Source organism: Astatotilapia calliptera, chromosome 23 (assembly GCF_900246225.1).
Source record: "Astatotilapia calliptera chromosome 23, fAstCal1.2, whole genome shotgun sequence".
In the NCBI taxonomy this organism is placed as follows: domain Eukaryota; kingdom Metazoa; phylum Chordata; class Actinopteri; order Cichliformes; family Cichlidae; genus Astatotilapia; species Astatotilapia calliptera.
Window position 1 is genome coordinate 190,890 of NC_039323.1, and position 21,847 is coordinate 212,736.

At 43.3% G+C, this 21,847-nt stretch overlaps 2 protein-coding genes across 10 annotated transcripts in view; one reads left to right on the forward strand and one right to left on the reverse strand.

Moving 5' to 3' along the window:
- usp13 (ubiquitin specific peptidase 13) overlaps positions 1 to 10,674 on the forward strand; it is a 33,812-nt gene extending 23,138 nt beyond the window's left edge. For all 4 annotated transcript variants that reach the window (XM_026159987.1, XM_026159984.1, XM_026159986.1 and 1 more), the window contains 4 exons: positions 5,102 to 5,271; positions 7,356 to 7,548; positions 7,893 to 7,977; positions 8,265 to 10,674. In XM_026159987.1, coding sequence (XP_026015772.1) covers positions 5,102 to 5,271; positions 7,356 to 7,548; positions 7,893 to 7,977; positions 8,265 to 8,361 — 545 coding nt within the window. In that variant the 3' untranslated portion in view covers positions 8,362 to 10,674. The remainder of the gene's footprint in view (positions 1 to 5,101; positions 5,272 to 7,355; positions 7,549 to 7,892; positions 7,978 to 8,264) is intronic.
- A 53-nt stretch (positions 10,675 to 10,727) lies between these two features.
- pex5la (peroxisomal biogenesis factor 5-like a) overlaps positions 10,728 to 21,847 on the reverse strand; it is a 113,917-nt gene continuing 102,797 nt past the window's right edge. For all 6 annotated transcript variants that reach the window (XM_026159993.1, XM_026159994.1, XM_026159991.1 and 3 more), the window contains 3 exons: positions 21,662 to 21,827; positions 18,293 to 18,450; positions 10,728 to 16,185 (listed from right to left, as the gene is read on the reverse strand). In XM_026159993.1, coding sequence (XP_026015778.1) covers positions 15,984 to 16,185; positions 18,293 to 18,450; positions 21,662 to 21,827 — 526 coding nt within the window. In that variant the 3' untranslated portion in view covers positions 10,728 to 15,983. The remainder of the gene's footprint in view (positions 16,186 to 18,292; positions 18,451 to 21,661; positions 21,828 to 21,847) is intronic.

The following is a 21,847-nucleotide window of genomic DNA, read 5'->3' on the forward strand; positions in this document are numbered from 1 at the left end:
CTGGCTTCAACCTGACAGAACAGCTCTGGGATAAATTAAAGCAGCGACTGTGAGCCGGGCCTTCTCGTTATAGTGTGTCAAAGTGCAACTAGTGTTTTAAACCTGCAAACATTCACAGCGAGGCTTCAAGACAGCATGGTGGTGATACGAAATGAGTGTGGGGAGAGTGCTGAGGATTCAAGGAGTAACTGTAATCCAGACAAAGGTAGAAATACTAGAGACAAGTAATAGAAGAGCTGCAGTGAAAACAGACAAAGTTTAGATGTTGGTCAGATTACATAAGATGTCTGTGTTGCATGTTTTTATCCACATATCAGCCAAAGGCATTTCCCCCACTGTGGTGCTGACAGAATGCATTACACAGACAGGTACGTTTATTTGTTGGGGACCTTTTTAAACACAGAGGTAATTGAAAGTGAGAGACGCATCACATCTCATGTTCTTCCATTGCATGCACTGTGTTCTTTTGTGTGCTGCAGGTGCTTATCTGTGCTCACCTGCGTGCACGATCGTCTCCAGAAACTTTGTCTGGACTGACTTTGTGTCTTTGTGCTGAGATGTTCCCCTGAGGTGCAGACTCACGTTTTTATTTCCCTGGTTGGCTGTAAAGGGCCTCTCCAGAGGAGTTTTTAAATGGGCTTGATGGATCTACAAAACGGGCTGCATTCAGGCTCAGTGACATCAGCTAAAGGGTCCGATCCTGCACGGAGGTTCTTTCAGCTTATTTTGGTTTGACAACTAAACCGCTGTTCACCTAATCACTTTAGACGCCGCAGTGAATATAAACAGCACGAGGGCTTTAAAGACAATGTGACACGGCCGTAGTTTAAGACTTCACATGCAAACATCTGCTCTTCTGTTTGGCAGCCTGACAGAGCGGCGTCTTTCTGTGGTATAAACACATCTGTATAGGAGGCGAGCAGAAGGACGCAAAACAAGGAGAACGAGACAGAGATGATAGGGGGAGATAAGTGGTGCGCAATTTAATTTATGGCAAGCAGAGTAATGAAGGCTGTGTTTATGGCCAACAGTAAGTCGTTCTATTGGGAGTGTCCTTGTTCCTCAGCGGTCATTGTGCACCTTCAGCAAATTCAACTAAAAGTAAGAGAAGTGTGTTGTACTTAAAAATGAGTATTTCCATTCCATGCTCAGTTTCACTGTTCAGCATATGTAAAACGTTCACCAGATATAAAAGTAATATTCCTTTGATTTCTCTTTTAAAAAATCTGATTGGCATATAGTTCATTTTAATGCGTTTAAAATAGCTACAAGTTGAAATGGTGGTTAGCGCTTTACTGTATCACAGACAGAAGCTCAAATATTCGGGTAAGCGTTTGATGACGGTGCAGGGAGGAATAAAACTCCCTTTTAGCAGAGAAACCTCTGGCAGGGCCAGGCTCAGGGAGAGGCAACCATCTGCTGCATTCAGCTGAGGCACCGAGGGTAAAAAGGGAAATGATGAGCATGGAGAGACAACAGACGACAAACAATAATAGTATGACAGTAAACACTGGGCTGGCTGGTGGAGCCAGTAAAAGCAGATGGTAAACAAGCAGCTCTGAAGCCAGAGATACCTGCAGGAAGGGACGGCGAGGACAGCGAGGGACAAACGCTAACTAAGACAAAGAGTTAATGATATGCAACAGTGGCATATAAGCTTGTGGAGGCTGAAATAGAGTAGATGGGAGGTTTTCAGGGACAGACCCAGACAGCATAAATAAGATTCAGGCTTAAAGAGTTTCTAATCCTCATCTTAAAGGCAGAGAGGGGAGTCTGTTTCCCACATCCAAACTGGGAGCTGACTGGGAACAGGCCAGAAATCTCTGCATAACATTCAATTCAATTCAATTTTATTTATACAGCGCCAGATCACAACAACAGTCGCCTCAAGGTGCTTTATATTGTACAGTAGATCGTATAATAATGGATTCAGAGAAAACCCAACAATCACATGACCCCCTATGAACAAGCATTTTTGGCGACAGTGGGAAGGAAAAACTCCCTTTTAACAGGAAGAAACCTCCAGCAGAACCAGGCTCAGGGAGGGGCGGGGCCATCTGCTGTGATTGGTTGGGGTGAGAGAAGGAAGACAGGATAAAGACATGCTGTGGAAGAGAGACAGAGATTAATAGCAGATATGATTCAATGCATCATGGGAATCCCCGGCAGCCTACGTCTATTGCAGCATAACTAAGGGAGGATTCAGGGTCACCTGGTCCAGCCCTAACTATATGCTTTAGCAAAAAGGAAAGTTTGAAGCCTAATCTTGAAAGTAGAGATAGTGTCTGTCTCCTGAATCCAAACTGGAAGCTGGTTCCACAGAAGAGGGGCCTGAAAACTGAAGGCTCTGCCTCCCATTCTACTTTTAAATACTCTAGGAACAACAAGTAGGCCTGCAGAGCGAGAGCGAAGTGCTCTAATAGGGTGATATGGTACTACAAGGTCATTAAGATAAGATGGGGCCTGATTGTTTAAGACCTTGTATGTGAGGAGCAGGACTTTGAATTCTGGATTTAACAGGAAGCCAAAACAGGAGAAACCTGCTCTCTCTTTCTAGTCCCTGTCAGGACTCTTGCTGCAGCATTTTGGATCAGCTGAAGGCTTTTCAGGGAGTTTTTAGGACTTCCTGATAATAATGAATTACAGTCGTCCAGCCTGGAAGTAATAAATGCATGAACTAGTTTTTCAGCGTCACTCTGAGACAGGATATTTCTAACTTTAGAGATGTTGCGCAAATGGAAGAAAGCAGTCTTACATATTTGTTTAATATGTGCGTTGAAGGACATGTCCTGGTCAAAAATGACTCCAAGGTTCCTCACAGCGTTACTGGAGGCCAAGGTAATGCCATCCAGAGTAAGAATCTGGTTAAATACCATATTTCTAGGCTTTTCAGGGCCGAGTACAATAACCTCAGTTTGATCTGAATTAAGAAGCAGAAAGTTAGCGGCCATCCAGGTCTTTGTGTCTTTAAGACATTCCTGCAGTTTAACTCATTGGTGTGTGTTATCTGGCTTCATGGACAGATAGAGCTGGGTGTCATCTGCATAGCAGTGTAAATGTATGCTATGTCTTCTAATGATGCTGCCTAAGGGAAGCATGTATAATGTAAACAGAATTGGTCCTAGCACTGAACCCTGTGGAACTCCATAATTAACCTCAGTGTGTGAAGAGGACTCTCCATTTACATGCACAAACTGGAGTCTATGAGATAGATATGATACAAACCACTGCAGCACAGTACCTGTAATACCTGCAGTATCCTACCTTTGATTCCTTTACAAAACAACAAGCATATTTGCACTAAGGGAGGGAAGTGCCAATAGCAAACATAAGACCTTTTCAGATATGATTGAGCTTTTTTCTGTTTAAAAAATATTCAGTTCTGCATTTTACAAAGAGAAGCTGGTACTGGAGAAATATGATCAGCCTAGTTCCTGCTAGTACTCGTGCTGGAGCATTTTTTTTCACATTTACATCCTGATAATAAGGACAGAAATCTAGTTCAGAATACACTAAATGAACAGAAATACTGGACAAGCCACATGTTACACTCACAGGAGCTTTGAAGCTCGCAGTTACTGCGTCAGCAAAGCATTGGTGGCAATTTCCCATCAGGGACAATAAAGTTACCATTGACCATTTTGCACTCTGCACTCAGTGACTCTGTAACTTTACATGGTCACCCACTTCCTGGCTGAGTGGTTCTTCAATGCTTCCACTTTGCAGTAATACCACTTACAAGGTTATCGTGGATTATCTAGTAGGTGACTTGTCGAGTCGTTGGCGTTCTGTTACAGCATCACGCTCAAATTCAGTGAGATCTTCTCTTTAGAACAGTCCATTCTTTCACAAAGGTTCGCATGGCCAGGTGCTTGAGTTCATACACCTGTGGAACTGAAAACACTAGATTCAAAGATTACAAGGTGTGGCCTAATATTTCTGGGAGCCTGCCTTGGAAATACACCAGCCTGATTGGATGAGCAAAAGTACAGATGGTTGGCTTGATGGATGACCAATAACTTTTGTCTCTATCGTGCAGATAGATAGATAGATAGATAGATAGATAGATAGATAGATAGATAGATAGATAGATAGATAGATAAGTGCCTCATTTTCTCAGTACTTCAGCTAAAGGAAAGTAGTGATAGAGACCTGATTTACATGCAAGTCAAAGAAGACCTCTCTTTCAGGAAATGGCCTGATATTTCTAGCAATGGTATTGGAGGTTAAGTATATGCTGTCCAGATAGTGCATAGATGGTGTTTCTGAGGCTTTTTGTGCCAACTCGTTTAGTTTAGTCTGAATTGAGAAAGAGGAACATTACAGGTCTACAGTCAGAGGTATGAATTTACCTTATTTGAAACCCGAGACAAAGAAAAGTGAAGTGTGTCAGTGAGGTGAGCGGCCACACTCTGCCAGAACAGCTCAAGTGACTCTAAAAGTCTCTGAAAGGGAGTCGCACACTTTCTTTCCCCTCATGTTGTTTGATGGTGGTGTGCACTGCAGTCTGGTTTCAGATCTCCCATTGGTCTTCACTTTAGTTTAGATTTGGTGAAACTGAAGGTTGTAGCATATGATTCACATCATTTTCATACTCACTGAATTACATGGAGACTCGTCACGAAGGGTGTTGTGTTTGGACCATCCCTGCCAGCCCCACAGAGCTGGAGTCCCTCAGCGTAGGGTCCAGGTGTTTCCTGGTGTTCGTTGCCAGCCTGTACATCTGTTTGGAGAGGCGTAAGCACCTCAACAGATCAACACTCGTGGTGTGCAGACCCCCCCAAGCAAACCTGACTGTGACAAACAATCCACAGGGTGCATTTGTGTGTGTCGTTTCCACTACAGAGCATCGGGATGCCTCCCACACGCCCTCCTAACGTGACCGTTTGCTGTTTCTGTGTTTGAAATATTCTTAGTGCCAGTTAGTCACACACCAGTCGGACGTCTGTGATCAGCTTTAATCGCTTTACAGTTTGAATTAGCGTTGTCTCTAGAAAATGCGACCTTTGACCTCCAAAGCAGAAACGCACAGTAATTAGGTTAAACATAAATGGGAATGTGCTGCATCATTATTTTTTCCTTTGTCTCTTTTTCCTCGCAGACTTTGCAGAGCCGCTCACTCTGCCCTCCATGATTGATCCCGGCCCCTCCGCCGGTGACAGCCCCACGGGCGCCGCCCTGCTGGGCAACTCGCCCCCCGAGGAGAGCATTGCCATCCTTACCTCAATGGGCTTTCCCCGCACTCACAGCATCCACGCGCTGAAAGCCACGGTCAGTCTTCTGCCCACTATGTCCACTGGAGTCTTTCTAGCCACTAGCACAAAAAATGTTTAAAATACATCAGATAATTATTTTGGTAATTATCCAGGATGTCTTACAAATACCATTTTGTGTGACTGAAAAGGTCTTCTGCTGCAGTTCGTGAGAGCAGGGATTTGTTTTAAACACGAGGGGCACCCGGCGGCCTGTGTGGACAGCGATGGTCAGCCTGTCTGAGCCGATAAGGTGGTACCTGTATCTCAGCCTGTTTAACATGCAATACTTTACATATTTATATAGAAATAAATCAGAGCCGAGGACGGAAATCCGGACGACAAAGAACCACCCACGTGCTTCGCTGTCTCTGATGGGTTCGGGACAAAAACACAGCTCTGACCTCCAGGCACCATAAATGTTGTTAGTTTGAAACGCAAGAGGAAAGAAACTCTGACAATTAGTCATTCATTGAGTCATTAAAACGGGTAACAATCAGGAAAATACGGCCTGTAAACCTCGAAGAAACACTGAGCAAATGGAACAATGTGTCAGGAGGTGAAGTTGGTGTAAGGCGGCGTGGTGATTTTAAACAGAGGGCAAAGTGCAGATGTGATTGGTCGTACATGTCAGAGGGATTAGAAATGTCTGCATTTAGCTGTAATCCCAGCAGCCTGTCAGGTTTAGGAACAGCTCACGGCTCACTGACACTTTAACTCGCTGTATCATCACATAAGATTCACTTTGAATGCATTCATAGTGTTGATTTATTTTTTCAATGAGTCAAGCGTGATACAGTTGCAGTAAATCTATCAGTGTTGTTTTGAAATGGCCTCTGATTCTCATCTTTCAAAGTGCGCCCTCAGCAAAAATAGCCCAGCAGACTGTTAGTCAGACGCACAAATAGACACACCAGGCTTCTCATCATCAGTGAGCCCAACTCGCTGCCTGCCTCCGTGTTGTTGAAGTGGAAAAAAGCTCACGTTGGTCCTGAGGGATGGAGGTGTGAAACAGAGAAGCGGTCTCAAGTCTTGGTTCATTATTAGCACAAAATTAGGAAGAAAAAGAGAGTTGCTCTTCAAGCGCAGTGACCCGCCCGGCAACATCAGGCAGCTTAACTCCTCATCATCCCGACATGCTCCTCACGCTGACATTCCCCAGGCATCACACCTCTATTTTGGACCGAACGCAAACATCCTCTGTGGAAAAATGAGCACAGGCAGATGTTTGCGTTCACCTTTCTAGTAAATAATTGTTCATTTAACACGTTCCTAAAAGTGCTTTTTATGAGGAGTTTATCCAAGATGCACTGGAGCTGTGGGGGAAAATAAATCCCCCCAAAATTCAATCATCAGCTCTGGTTTTATTCCCACGAGTACTGCTTCTACTGTCACTGTTGATTTGAGCATTTCAGGAAATAATTTTTCCAGGAAAAGCAGAAATATTTGTGGGTGTGGTTAAGGATGTAGAGCAGGTCATCCACTAATTGGAAAGTTTGTAGTTTGATCCCTGGCTGCTGCAGCCTGGACAAGATGCTGAACCCCGAATTGCTCCCAGTGCATTCACTGGAGTGTGAATGTTAGAAAAAAGCTGCTTGTATGAATGTGTGTGAATGAGATAAAAGTGCTTTAACCTCCTAGGACCTGCGTCCACATATGAAGACATCACATTTTGGGTTATTTAGACCAAAATACTCCATTTTGCTCTACAAAGGCCTGAAATCCACTCACGAGGACATTATACTGCTACTGTTCTATCAGAATTTTAAACAAATATCCTCATGTGTGGCTCCTATTTTTCATAAAAACTCAAATAATGTAAAAAAACAAAATCTGGTAATTCTTTGTTTTTACATTCATTGGGCCCCAATGTGACCAAATATCAAAGAGAAATAAAAATGCATGCCGTGGAAGAGTTCGGGTCTTAGGAGGTTAAGAAAAGCCCTTTGTATAAGAACCGGTCCATTACCTGGTGAGCATGTTCACATCTGCATGAGAAGAAGAGATTCCCTATGGTTCTTAGCATTCCTGGGATATTACGGCCTTTTTAGTTCTGAATGTCAGCGAGCTGACCGTGTTTGCGCCGCTTTTGGCATTTTACAGAACAATAATCTTGAACGAGCTCTCGACTGGATCTTCACCCACCCGGAGGAGGAGGAGGAGAGTGATGCCCTTTCAGACATGGCTGACACAGAGCCCAATGACAACGCCTTCTCCAACGCCAACTCGCACAGCGACTCCACGCTGTCCCCAGACGGAGACGCGTCGGGCCCCAGAGTCAAAGACGGACCGGGACGTGAGTGACTCTGCACGACCGCCGCTCCGACAGAAACATACTGCTTCTCTGCCCTTGAATTTAATCTCGACATTGTGAGCGTCCACGGGCCATTTTAGCCCCAGTCAGGTCTGATTATGACGCGTGCTGTACCCACGTGCTGCTGGGCACTGGATTTCAAGGTGTAGCAGCATCAAAAAACAATTTAAATTCCTTCATTTTATCCCCACGTGCTAAATACATCACCTGTTTTTAAGTTAAAACTGAAAATGAGCACTTTATTAGATAATTATCACTTTAATTGTTTTTCTGTAAATATGCGTTAGTTTGTCACTCACTGACTTTGTTCTTCTTCTTTTTCTAAGGATATGAGCTCTTCGCCTTCATCAGTCACATGGGAGCGTCCACGATGTCTGGACATTATGTTTGTCACATCAAAAAGGAGGGACGGTGAGCGGCACGCAGTGTTTCATGTTACAGAGCTGACGACCTGTCACAGAAACATCTCTGATGTCTCATCTCGTTGCATTAACTGTGTACAGATTTATTATTGTTTTTAGTTCTACGATAGTTCACCAGTCTGGCTGCGTGCTGCTGGATCATAACTGAGCCTGTTTCCTCTTTACACTGAGTAGAAAAAGAATAATGAACCCATTAAATCTTTTCATTCAAATTTGAGAAAAATGACACTTTAAAAGCATTTGTGTGAATTTAATGTGCACTTCTCCCGCCTGCAGGTGGGTGATCTACAACGACCACAAAGTGTGTTTGTCAGAAAGACCTCCAAAGGACTTGGGCTACGTCTACTTTTACCATCGACTGTCGAGCAGTTAGACCGCTGCTCGCTGCGCCGTGTCCTTTAAATAACCACAGACCCAGAAGACTGGCAGACAACTGTGACGTCTCAGTGGGAACGATGGGATAACCTCTCCGACCAGCTGCTTGCCTTATTGTGATGTCATTCTGGAGCAACCAGGAACTCTGGTCAGAAGGGAAAGCGATGTGCTTTTTGTGTATTAGTGTTATGCTTTAAATATCAGTGTTTGTGTTCAAAGAAAGAACATGTCTTTACAGTGTTGGTACAGAGGGATCTGTGCAATTTCTACGATTGTGCTCTTTACACGAAACAACGCCACATATCAACTCTCAGTCTTTCTCCTCTTCTCTGCCTTCAGTCACTGTGCCGTTTTTTCTTTTTTCCCAAAGTGGTGCATTTTATAAATGTGTACTTAAGTGCAGTGCTTCACTGCCAGCCCTGCTCTGAAACTGCAACAACAAACAAGAAGCTCCTGTGCTGCAGGGGGCTTTGCATTGAATGTTTTGAGAAACTGGAAAGAGAAGAGGAGCGCGATGCTCCTTCCACAGTGCAATCCCAAGTGCTTCATGTAAAACATTACAAATATGAAGCGGAGCAAAATTCACTAAGAATGAAAAGGTTTTGGTTTTCCACACATGGAAGTCACCACGTGAGTTTCAGAGTGATAAATGGGCATTAACTCGATTCGTCCCGGTTATGCTCGAGGCCGACGTGTACGTTTGTCACATTTAATGAAAAACCTTCAACGCCCTGATGCGCCGGCTGTCAGGATGTTAGTGTCATTTCTGTCCCTGTTGCACTTTTTTGACTTTTTCCTGTACCTGCACTGTACTTGCCAGTCACAAACTACCAGGACTCATGTCTGAAGTGCGGCACTGCCAAGGAGATTATATTCATTTGATTCGATCTAATTAAGGCCAGCCTGGCTGTCCAGTCGTCCCTGTTCAGGGAGGTTGCATAGTAACGTAGGTGAACCTTTTGTGTACATAATTTTTGCTCAAAGTGCAAAATATCTGCAAACTCGACATAACTGTTACTGGGCTGCACCTGGCTCCCGCTGGTTCTTTTATCACTCTGACAGATTCGGACTGTAGCCCAGAAGCTAAAACGATTGTTTCAGGCCATGTAAGTTTGAATGTTTTTGTCTAGAGCAATATGCACTAATAACCAAATCTGCTGTTGAACAGCTGTACGAGAACAGCTGTACAGTGACCGTACCTCCTCTGAATGTATACACTCGTGGTGCTCGCTGCAAACAAAACACTCAGACATGACTGTGATGCTACAGCGGGCCACTCTTTAGGGCCTGGAGCTGGTCTAGCCTCCAGCTCTCTGCTTTATCTGCTCAGTAATATTCATAATGTGCAGGATGGATTAAACACTGTGCTCTTGACTGTCAGTATCTCCATACTTGGCTTCATATCTTTATTTTTATTCACGTTTTGTTCATCTCGGAGAGCGCGGTCTGCTTCCGGTAGCATATTTGAAGGTGGAGTTCTGCTCAAATTAATCGTAATTTATCAAACGTTGAATTACAGTTAATTATTTTAGGCTCTCGTACTCAAAGGGAAGACGTGCTGTTGACAAAGAGAGTAGAAAAGAAAAGCAGAACAGCACCACGATGGTTTCTACGGGCGTTTTTCATTGACACAGACAAAAAACACTAATGTAATTTATATAACAAATCCATATGACTCCCCTTTAACAACACTGTGCCTCGATTTCCCTGAGCAAATCTTAGCCTCTTACCAGAGAAACTGTTTGTCTATGCATTGGGGAATACTAAACATCTCTATGCAAGTCTTGTGTTTGTGCCTCTCGTCGTCGCTGAGTGAGTGACAAGCTTTTGCCTAATGATGGGTAGCTGTCTCTGCTCCTCTCGTGGTCCCGGCTCGTTGCCGTCTTTCTGTCCTCGTCTTTCAGCTTTCTCTCCAGCTCCGTCGCTTCCATTCTTCTCTACCTTGTTTAAAACGTAATGGTTCATTTTGTCATATAAAAAAGGTTTTTTCCACTGTCAGCATGTTAACTAGAGATGGACATTTAGTCGTCTGGGTTGTACCGTTGTACTCTTGTGAGCTTCATTCTCTTTTTCTCTCCATTTAACTAAATGTCAAAAAGCTTCTTGACCTGTTTCTAATCTTTCTGCCTTTTTTGTCAGTTCTGTAGTTTTCATTTCAGAGCTCTCCTTGAACTGATTATTTTAAGCTGACTTTTGTAATGTATCCAAATATGGCTTAGGTGTATGTGAACAGAGTCATGGCAGTCCAGTGTACCAGTGGCACTGTTTACTTACGATGTTTGGATCATTTAATAAACGACATGTTTGTTGAGACCTGGCTTCATCGTGTCGGGCAGGAGTCGGCACAATAAAGACACGGGAGTGTCGAATATATAACAACACTTTATTTTAAAAGATTACTTTCATGTTGTACGTTCCAAAGGTGCTAATGCTGACCTCGTGATTATACAGGGAGAGTAATATGCATTATAGTAGGTGTTTCAATAAACGAGTGGCTGTATACAAATTACATTATTTCTAATTTCATCCCTCAAAATATATTATTCATATACGTGTGACGCAAATAAATGATAACAAGGTGCACGTTCTGAACCGGAGCAGTGGAGGAAGTACATATGCAACAGCAACCTCAATGAGCCCAACCAGTGAAGCCATCACGAATGCTTTATGGATTTTCTGTACCCTAAGCACCAATTCCCACATTTTAAAAGCACAAATCTTTTAGAGATAATAAAAGTGGACAAAGCCAAATAAAAAGTGTCTTATTGATACACAAAAACAAAGTTATTCCAGTGAAATGAAGAATAATGCCCCTCCTTTGGAGTCTTTTTATTCTGTTTTGACCTTTTTTTTTTTCAGTATCATTGTTTCATTAGAACGAAGAATTATTTGTGTGTCTGGGTATTTATTCGTTTTTTCAGTTAATAGAAACATGCCGGAGCCAAAGATGTGATTGCCTCATTAGGATCGTTAACTGGACAGTTCATTAGGTACACCTTGCTAGTACCCCTGCACACATTTTTAATAAATTCAATATGTAATTAAATCTTATTTTATCCAAGAAGCTGAATGGAAACATTTATCAGCGTGGTCATTATCAGGTAGGCTGCTGTGTTTAAATGATGCTCATTTTCATACCAAGGGGACCAAAATGACCCACTGACACAGGCAGCCATGTTTTCATGCTTATGCCAAATTCTGACCGAGCCATCCGAATGTCAGGAGAAGCCAAGGAGCATCAGACCAGACGTGTTTCGAATCTTCAGTTTTGATGGTCCGTTTCCTGTTCTTAGCTGACAGCAGTGGTTACATGTTCACAGATGCTCTTCTACATCTGCTGCTCCTGGTTTCAGACTACTCTGTGTAAACTATAGAGATCCAGAAGTCAACAGTCTCTGAAGTAGTCACGCTAGTCCTTCTGGTACCAACAACCACATTCAGAATCACATCTGCACTGTGTGACTGCCACACGATCTGCATCTATGCAGCTGAACAGGTGTACCTAACACAGCAGTCAGTGAGCGATTGTATTTGGTCTGTTTTCACTCCATAAAACTGCGTAACTCTCACCTTTGAACACTTTAGGTCTCCACAATAGAAGACACGGTGAGCAAGTCTGTGTAAAAGCTGTGAATTTGAACTGTTGTATGACTGTCCACTTTTACTCTCCCTCTTTCTTAAGTGTAAACAGAACTAATGAAGTGATTCTTGCAAACATTAAAACCTTATAAAAACAGCTGTTAAAGGGTCACAGCAGGTTGTGAAAGTCTACATAAAAGCTTTTCAGCACTAAAGAGTTGTGCAATAACAGCTAGACAGCTTTATAGGTTGGGGTCATTGCAGTGGTTACAAACATGTTTGTAATTTGTAGAAGTAATAAATATAACATTTGTGCATAACTATGATTATCCAGTTCATTAGCCAGTATTCAAGCTGAAGTGTGTTTGCAGTGTGCTGTGCCTTAGACTCGTTATTTTGAGCCTCTCACACTTCCATGCAAGAAAAAGCATCTTGTGTAGAATACATACTGTTTATATACATCATGTTTTGTCAAAGTTTGCGAACTTAAAAGTGCATTATAGCGATATTGCAAGGAAACCTCATGATATATTTACTTTTCTTGGGGTCGGAAGAGAAAGCACTTCCATGTATGTCATGCATACGAATGAAAACGTCATTAAAAAAGTAGAAATGTAAAGGATCTAACATGCAAACAGCCTCAGTTTGTTGCACAGGTGCATGCGTTAGGCTAGGTCAGTTCACCTGAGAAGGTACAGTAGTAGGTTCAGCAAAATAAAGAAAACTGCATCCTATCTCAATGCACTATGGAATGATGTGGACGGCAGAAGAAGGTTGTGGCCCAGCAATGTAAGATTTCTTTAAAAAACATGAACCTGTGGTAACCTGTAACGAAATGGAAAAGAGCGAGGGCCTGCGACCTCATAAGACAACTAGAGTTGATTTTGTAAAACACCTGGGAGCACCTGGGAGGACAGGCATGCCAGGTAAAAATGTGGAACAGCTCCTGGCCTGCAGAACCTCTCGCTGATAGGGACCTCCTACAGGGTTGAGTTAACGCTTTAGCAAAGAAAACTGGAGGGGGATCGTCGTGCACTGGACTACCACGCTAGCTGCTCTGTGAGCCTAAAAGTGGAGCTTTGAGCGAAATGCAGCACTCACTCTGACAATGCTAACATACTGATAATATCTCCTGTGTTCAATAAGGAGAGATCAAGAACTGAACATGATTTGTTGAGACAAAGAAATGAATGTATTTGGCGATCAGACGCTGGTGACCCATCTTACCTGTCCCAGCAGGAATAGGATTTAGGACAGGACCCCCTGGAGTCTAGACGCTGGTGGTGGTGAACATGAAAATAGAGATGGGGACGAGGTGGGTTGTGCAAATGACAGTCTGAAAGGGAGAGCAATGAAGAGCACAGATTTAAACCAGAGTGGAAGCTAATTGGCTCAAAGAAGGCAGGCAAGAAGGTGATTGAACGAGAGTATTATGACTGGGTGTGAAAGTGTGGCAATGATCTAAAGAACAGAACAGCGGCTGAACAAGAAAGCAGGCAGGTGAGGGATTGCAGAGCTTCCATATCGAATTTAACCACAAGCTTTATTATATTAAAACGCTGACAGCCAAATGGCTCTAAAGGTAGCTCGATGCAGGTTCATGGCGCCGTCGCAAACTTTGCAGTTATTTGGGCTAAACCCATTCTGCCGGCCGAGTGACACTTTTGTTTTTGGGAGACGTGCTGGAAGCAAATTTCACGCCACCCCTTTCAGTCTGGGCCAAACTGGCAGACAGACCCTCGCTGGCATGTATGGAGCTACAAGCATGCTTAAATTTGACTTCCACAGTAATTTAATGCTAATCAAACAGAAATCAAACATGAACTCCTGGATGTAAACCTGATTTGTTCCAGCGAAGGATACCTTTTATCATCGTCCAGTCTCCCACCGTGAAAACATTTGTGCATGCACCCCTGCTTTGGCCTCGTTGCCAAAGTCGCTGTTAGCTCCCCTCTGAGGCCGACTGTTAGAGGCATGCACATATGTGCTGTGTATCTCTGACTTCTCGTCTAGTGTTTGATCTATTTATCCTGGTTGTGTGATAAATAGAGTCTGTGCCAATATTTTTTTAAGTATCTGGCAAGTAGAGCAGCTGATCTTTTTTCATCAGTGGCGGTGAATTTGATGGATGCAACTAAGGTCAAAGACGCCATGTCCGTGCAACCTGGTTCTAAAAGCAGAAGGCTGCACTCTTTGTGTCGATCAGTCTTTCTTTTAGTCAGAGCTTCTGACCACTTTCTCCCTGGGAGAACACTTGTTTTCATTCTGGCAACTTCCTGATGAAACACTTCTTCTTGTACAGACCGTGACACCCCGGCTGTACAGTTTGGAAGATGAATGGCTCTCACACTGGTCTCTGGTTCTGCCTGATAGTCTTCTTTCCAAACACCGAAATGACGCTTCCTTTCAGTCTGCCGAGGCAGACGGGGACCCGCAACAATTCAGAATGGCAACATAAAACATGACCTTTTGCATAGGAGCTACAATAAAAACCCTCAGACCGTGGACACGCCTGATAAACACCCGAATGTGCTGAGCTATGCAGTACAGAAGATTATCTATCATTTACTCTGTTGCACAGCGAGGTACAGGGTATTCACTTCAGAGAGTGACTTTCAAACTAGCAGCAGTGATGCAAGTGAAGCTGTCAGCTAAAAAGTATGTCTAAGGAAAAGCTTTCGTCCTGCAGCAGGAGAGTCACTGTATTTACACAATCATGTTTTCTGCAGATGCATAACCATCTCGAGTTTGAACATCAACCTGATGTGATTTGAAGTGTGTGGTGAAACGAACAGCGTTCATCATACATGTGCAGCATTCTGCCCAAGCTTACGTAAATATTCAAATCATGCATTATGACTATTAAATGCATGAGCCTTGCTGTCTTTGGAGGAGCAGCAAAGACACCAGTGACGGCGTCAGCAGATACTGACAACAGAAAACAAACTGAGTCAGGTCAGCAAAAATAAAAAAGGACTGAATAATGTGTACAGTAGTCATTAGTAACTCTGAAGCCATCCCAGAACTAGCAGAAGAAGATAAAAAGAGATATTTTTAGACTTGTTAAGAATAACGTTTTCATATGCTAAAGTTTGAAAAGACTAATGAAGGTTTTATAGATTGCTGTTGCCCAGCTTTTCTGTGTTTCTGCAGTCAGCTTAAAGGGAACAAAGAGGAGCTAGGAGCCAAAAGAAAGGAGAGAAAAACCGAGCGAAACAAAAATTAGTGGCTCAGAAAGCTTTCAAGTTCAAAAGACAGCAGTTATTTAAGAAAATGAAACTAGTCTGAAAATGGCTTAGTGTGGGTTTTTTCTGTTTTCATAAAAATAGTATAAATAAATATTGTTGGTCGCATGCTTTTGAGTAAGGCTTGCACATTCCACTCGGACTGAGGAAGTTATATCTGTTTATCTGATGTGCAAAGGGAAAACCTCTAAAAGTATGTTAATTTGAAACAAGAATCTAGTTATGAAAATGCTTATTCATGCAGTATCATTATTTTCCCATTGAAAGGATGAAAATAAGCCAGGAACAGAGCTTGGAGTTCCAGGTTATACGCTGCAGTCTTTGTCATTTGCTCACTAAATCCATCCTTCAGGAGTCAAATGTTTTTTCCTCTCTTTTCTTTGAAAACGGCCTGTGAGGTCTGCTCTATCAGGCTCGTACAACCGTCCGTCTCTGCCGGCTCTGTTCCGCTGGATGAGTCAGTTTTTAATTGATGTGTCCTCTAAGGCATTGCTCGTACAATCTTTGCCCGTCCTTGTGCTCTTCAGGGAAATCACAAATTACAGTGCAAATCCAACACAGAGCAGTCCCTTCAAACCCTTGGAAGAACCTGTCCCCAGAACTGCTCCGAGGTACTTGGGTGAAAAATATAATAGCTTTGACGACTGTAGTTAATTTGGACGTGCATAAAAATACACTGTTGTCTCTGACGTCCATCAGTCCATTCTGACTGTGCACTTTGGACTTTTGGCTGTTGGGTAGAAATCAGATAGTAAGTGAAGAGGGGGCAGATGTTAGCATTACTGCCTCCTGGTCGTCAAATGTCTAAGTTGAAGGCCCGCATGAGATGATCCAAGTCGCCGATATTTGCAGCCTGGAAGAGTTCAGGCTGGTCCATCATGGATAAAGCTATCCTCAAAGCCGCCCAGATGTTTCCAGACATCACCTGGTGGGACTGCTGGCGACTCCGGCTTTTCCTCTGAAGGCTTAAGGCAGTCAGGAAGTTGCTGGCCGCCTCTCTGGGGAAGAAGGAATAAAAGCAAGTCATTGCATCACAAAATTCCATCAGCTGGTCTCCTCAGTTCTGAGACACGTACAGACTGTTGTTAAAAGAAGAGGCGATACTACACAGTGGTAAAGATGACCCTGAGAAATGTTGCTGCCATCAAACAGGAAGAAACCTTGGACAAATCCAGGCTCAGGGAGAGGCCCGCCCAGTCGGTTGGGGTGAGGGGAGGAAGACGAGACCAACTTATTTTGCACAACAAGAATATAAACAAAAAGGCCAAAACATAACAAACCTTACTGCACTTGATCACTCTGCGAGACGTCTCAAGCAGATGTCTCACCTGCCAAACTAACAGGACCTGTGTGGTTGCATTAAGGCAACTGTGCAGACATTTAAAGCTACCTCAACGTCAAGGCATTTCTTGCGTTTTAGTGGTAAGGTTTAGAAAACTTACTCATTTGAACTAGAGTAAATTTACATGAAGTCCTGTTGTTTCTATGACTATTTCTATGCTTTTATTTTGTTAGTGTCTATGCTATTTATTTACTTCGGCCACTGACAGCTGTCTAGTGTTGATCAAGTTACTTGAAAAAAGTAATCAGTAACTAATTACTGATTACTTCCCCCAAAAGTAATCACATTACTTTACTGATTACTTATTTTCAAAAGTAACTAATTACTCAGTTACTTAGTTACGTTTTAAAAACACGATTTACAACCTGAGTAGGTGATAAAGTGATAGATCTTTCAGCCAATTCTACTTTTTCTGCATAATCCATCATACAAAATGTAATCAAATGGAAAAGTCTCTTTTTAAAACTTGTTTTATTAGTTTTAATCTTTTAACTTTATGCATCAAGCAAAAATTTTATTATCTGCAACATTCTCTGACTGGAAGAAATTAGTTTAACATTTAAACCTATTTTCTGCACATTCCACACAAAATAAAGTATTTTTTGTGTTTACACTCAGTCTTTCAAAGTAAAACACAGCAGAACATAAATAAAGTCAAAGACTCAGCGGTCCTGTTGCTCTATTTTCACCTGTAAAGCAGGAGTGGGGCAGGCGGAGGTTTACCCTGGTGCAGGTGTGCCGCGGTCAGTGGAAGAATCCGTGAGTTTCTCTGTGAGTTTCCCATTACGTCGTAGCTACTCGGTGCTTGTTGGAAGTTTAGGGGTTTTTTCGCTGTAAAAAGAAGTTTTCTTCCCACGCACAGCGGACACTAATGTTTTTGTCACTTTTTATGGAATCAAACTCAAAGTAAGGTCAGTACTTCCACGCTTTAAACGCTGCACGCTCATACTCTCTCTGCACTCGATATATGATCCATTGTTGATCTGCACACAGCTGTTGTGACTAACGGCGCACTCGCTTACGTCACTGTCATGAGACATTCTCGCAAAAAAATCAGGGTTTCAGTAACGCAGTAACGCAGCGTTTCATACGGGAAAGTAACTGTAATCTAATTACCGTTTTTGCAATAGTAATAGTAATAGTAATTTGCAATAGTAATCCCTTACTTACTCATCATGTAACGCGTTACTGCCCATCTCTGAGTGTAACTGGCTGAGTTTGGATATGTCTTGATGTCTGCTCATGTCAGATTTCTGGTTGTGTGCTGCTGCTTGTATTTCTACGCTGATAGTAGCTTCAATCTGAATATTTTCTGTTTGTGGATAAGCATTTGCCTTTTGGGTGTTGTCTGGCAGGTACATATTAAAACTCATATGAATGCATATGATTGGTATCATGAGCAGAATTGATATGTGCAGACAGTATTCCACTCACCACACGAGATAAATGATTCATAAGAAGAGATCTTGTGCACCAAGTCACACATTTTGCAATTTAGATTCGAGCTGCAATAATAAATCTATCAACAGGAAATTAATCAGCCACATTTTGATTTTTGAGCCAATATCGTCTGCAGCCTTCTCAGTGTGAAGATGTCATGCTTTTATTTGGCATTTATGAAAACTCACATATTAACTCTGTGCATTGTCTTACTTCAACTGCTGCCCTTTCTGACCTACACTTTGGCTGTTATGCTTATTAATTCTACTCCACTGCATTACGCAAAAAGAATAGAAATGCTATCCCACTCACAGATCACTCACCTGTGTGCCCCCAGGTTAATACAGCTGATGCCCAGGTTGTAGCGGGACCGGATAAACCCCGGCTGCAGCTCCAGGGCTCTTGTGTAAGCCTCCACCGCCTCCTCGCTTCGATCTCCATTCGCCAGCGTGGCCCCGAGGCGGTTCCACAACAAGTAGTCCTGCACAAGAGTGCGAGTCATCGGTTGATTGAGGAATAGGAAATGTCAGGTAGTGAAGGTTTGGTACAGCTCAGTGTGGTGTCAGATGCTGCCAGCCTAAATAACCAACATACTCAAGACTTGCATTCAGTCATTTAGTGCAATTTAAAACTCATCAGCGACATCGCTTCAATTATTATTTAATTATTCAAGGCTTAAACGCTGTCCACCTTTGAAGGACCTAAAAATCAGCTTGCAGTGTCTTTAATACAATAGATGGACTAATTAGGACTTGGATAATCTGGGCTGCTGCGCATCACATGGCCTTCCATCTGCAGTGACAGCGTGACAAAGCAGTCTTTCTTTAGAGACCTAAATAACAAGGGGCTGTTTTGGAGCATTGTAACATCTCCCCTGGTTAAAAGTAACTCAAGAAGGGTAATTTAAGGATAGCTGAGTTATATCACAAAGGATGTCCTTGCTGTTGTTTCCCACCTGCAGGTAGACAGGCACATACAGAGGTCATGGTCTGTTACAGGGATCCTTCATCTCTGGCTAAGCCCAGCACTGGGGTATAATTATCTCCCTTTGTGTTCAGAGCTATTTTTCCAGCAGGGGACCTGATATTACCAAGTCAAATGCGGGAGGCTGGATTTAACAGTGAGTAATATTCATGCCGGCCTGGGACAGTGCTGGGAGGATGGAGCTCATTTGCATACAGAGAAATGGTAGAAAAGTTCTTGGTTGTATTTGCGTGCGTGTCCATTTTATCTGTCGCATGCCTGTGTGTTCTAGTGGAGTGAATATGCATGCATCTGAGATTATTTTTAGCTCTCTGCGTAATTATGTGTGTTTTTGTGTATGTGTGTGCGGATTGCGTCTTGCTCAACCGTTGTGCTGGATCACAAGCGAGAGCATATGTGTGCCAGTCAGGAGTTCACCAGGCCAGATTTGGCAGCGCGACAGTTCGCATATTGCTGTGACAGTTTGCTGTGCCTCACTGCATCTGTTTGCACAAGCTCTCCCTTGATATCGTGGCTCATCCTCGCTATGCTTTGGGGCTTCGTGTCTGCTGCGTGTGTTTGGAAGTCTGGCTCTTACAGTATGTACAGTATTAGAAAGCACAGCACACGCTCACAGGAAACATTCCTGAAGGGTTCACATCAGCACGATAATAACACACACACACAACCAACACACACAGCTGCTGCAGATTTATCTGCGTTCCACCACATCCCAGAGATGCTCTGCTGGACTGGGATCTGGTGACTGTGGTGGCCGTACAGAGACTTCAGTGTCATGTTCAAGAAACCAGTTTGATCTGATCCATGGGACGTAGTGTGCTATTCTGCTGTCAGCAGAGGGATGGACACGTTCAGCAACAATACCCAGGTCGGCTGTGGTGTTTAAATACTGACCCGTCGGTACTAAGAGGCCCAAAGTGCGCTAGATCAGCGGTCCCCAACCCCCGGGCCACGGACCGCTCGTTTGATACCGGGCTGCGAGGCTTGAGGTTTCAGTTTTCAGTTCCCTGGGTCTTTCCCGTGTTGAAGTTGTGCGTCTTATTTTGAAAGAAACGTTTACGCGTTACCATAGTAACAGAGAGGGGGATGTTACTCTCGCTGTTGTTCAGGGGGACGCTGCTAATAAAGTTACACAATTACACAGTGAATTCGCTTTTATAATAATAATAATAATAATAATAATAATAATGGATACTTTATTGATCCCCATGGGGAAATTACTTGTTTTTTCTCTGCATTTGACCCATTCACTCTGTGAAGCAGTGGGCAGCCCACTAAGCAGGCGCCCGGGGAGCAGTGTGTAGGGACGGTACCTTGCTCAGGGGTACCTCAGGGTAGCCGTTAAGTGGATTCGAACCGCCGACCTTCCGATCATGGGGCGACCACTTTACCTACTGAGCTATTATATTATATTATATATATTATTATTATATTTACAAAGCGTCACAGTTTTTGTCTCGGTTGTATCATTTTATTTTGTTGTATTTATCCGCCACACCTTAAAGGCCGGCCCGTGAAAATATGGTCCGACATTAAACTGGTCCGTGGCGCACAAAAGGGGCCGCTTCTCCAGATACTGTACCCAGCACCACTCTAACACCAACAGCCTGAACTATTGATGCGAAGCCGGATGAAGCGATTGTTGCTGCAGAATATGAGACTCATTGAATCAAGCAACATTTTTCCAGTCTTGTATTATCCATGTAAACTGTAGCCTCAGTTTCCTGTTTTAAGCAGGCGGGGCAGACAGTGTGGTCTTCTGCTGCTGCACTGTGCACTCAGAGATGCTCTTTTTATACACTGCCTGTAATAACTGGTTATTTTTTTGGCATTTGCCTTTATTTGATTACAATAATGGAACTAGACAGGAAAGCAGAGAAAGACAGGGAAGACATACGATCGCCTGCTCACCCACTGTGGTAACTGGTGCCATATTTGAGTTACTGTTGGCTTCCTATCAGCTGGAAGCTATTTTTGACTGACCGCTGACACCAAGGAAGGATTTTCACCAAGTTTCTCTTTTTTTGAATCATTCTTTCTAAACCTGAGAGATGATGATTGTGTGTGAAAGCAGATCAGCAGTTTCTGAAACACTAAGACCACTAAGTCTAAAGTCTAAGTCTAAATTACATACCTTATCAATAAAGTAAAACGTAAGCCAAAAAGAAAGAGCAGCTCACTAGCTGCAAACACAACAAGCACTCAGCTCACAAGCTGTAACCACACTACTGGCACTCTGGCCCAGAGCTCACCTTTCCCTGGGCTTAAATCTCCTTGATTACTGACGCGAGTCAGCTGTGTAAAAGGGAAAGGTGGCACCTCAGGCAGAAGAGGTGGTGGGACACGCCCACACAGGCATCTTCAGGAGGAGGCCCTGCTAGGGCCGTAACACCACGACAACAGAAAACCCACTGTTGTGCTGTAACATGGATGTAATATGTGAGCAACCGATCCACTGTTGTATGAAAGCCGTTGACATTGGTGCATTAATGCAGTGCCAGCTGTTCATGTGTTATGAGCCGTGTTTGGATTATCACTTATTTCCCTTCTCTCTTTTAAAAACTATACTTGATAAGTAGAGCCTAACTAACAAAGCTGCTAAGTTGTTGACTGGTATATGGTAAAGTGTCAGCCTAAAGTCATCTTTTTGGAGAACCATGCATATTAAACCGTGTCCCTGTGTGTAGTGCGTAGGGCTGTGTGTCTACCTCGGGCCGCACTGACAAAGCCGTGTTGAAGGCCTCCACGGCTTTGTTAAACTCTCCGCTGAGGTTGTAAAGCACCCCGAGGCCCGTCTGCAAATCTGGGTCGATGCTGTCAGAGTTCTGCTGAACTGCTTCCAGGTAGAGCTCCTTGACCTCTGGTAGCAGGGAGCTGTGGACACACACACACAA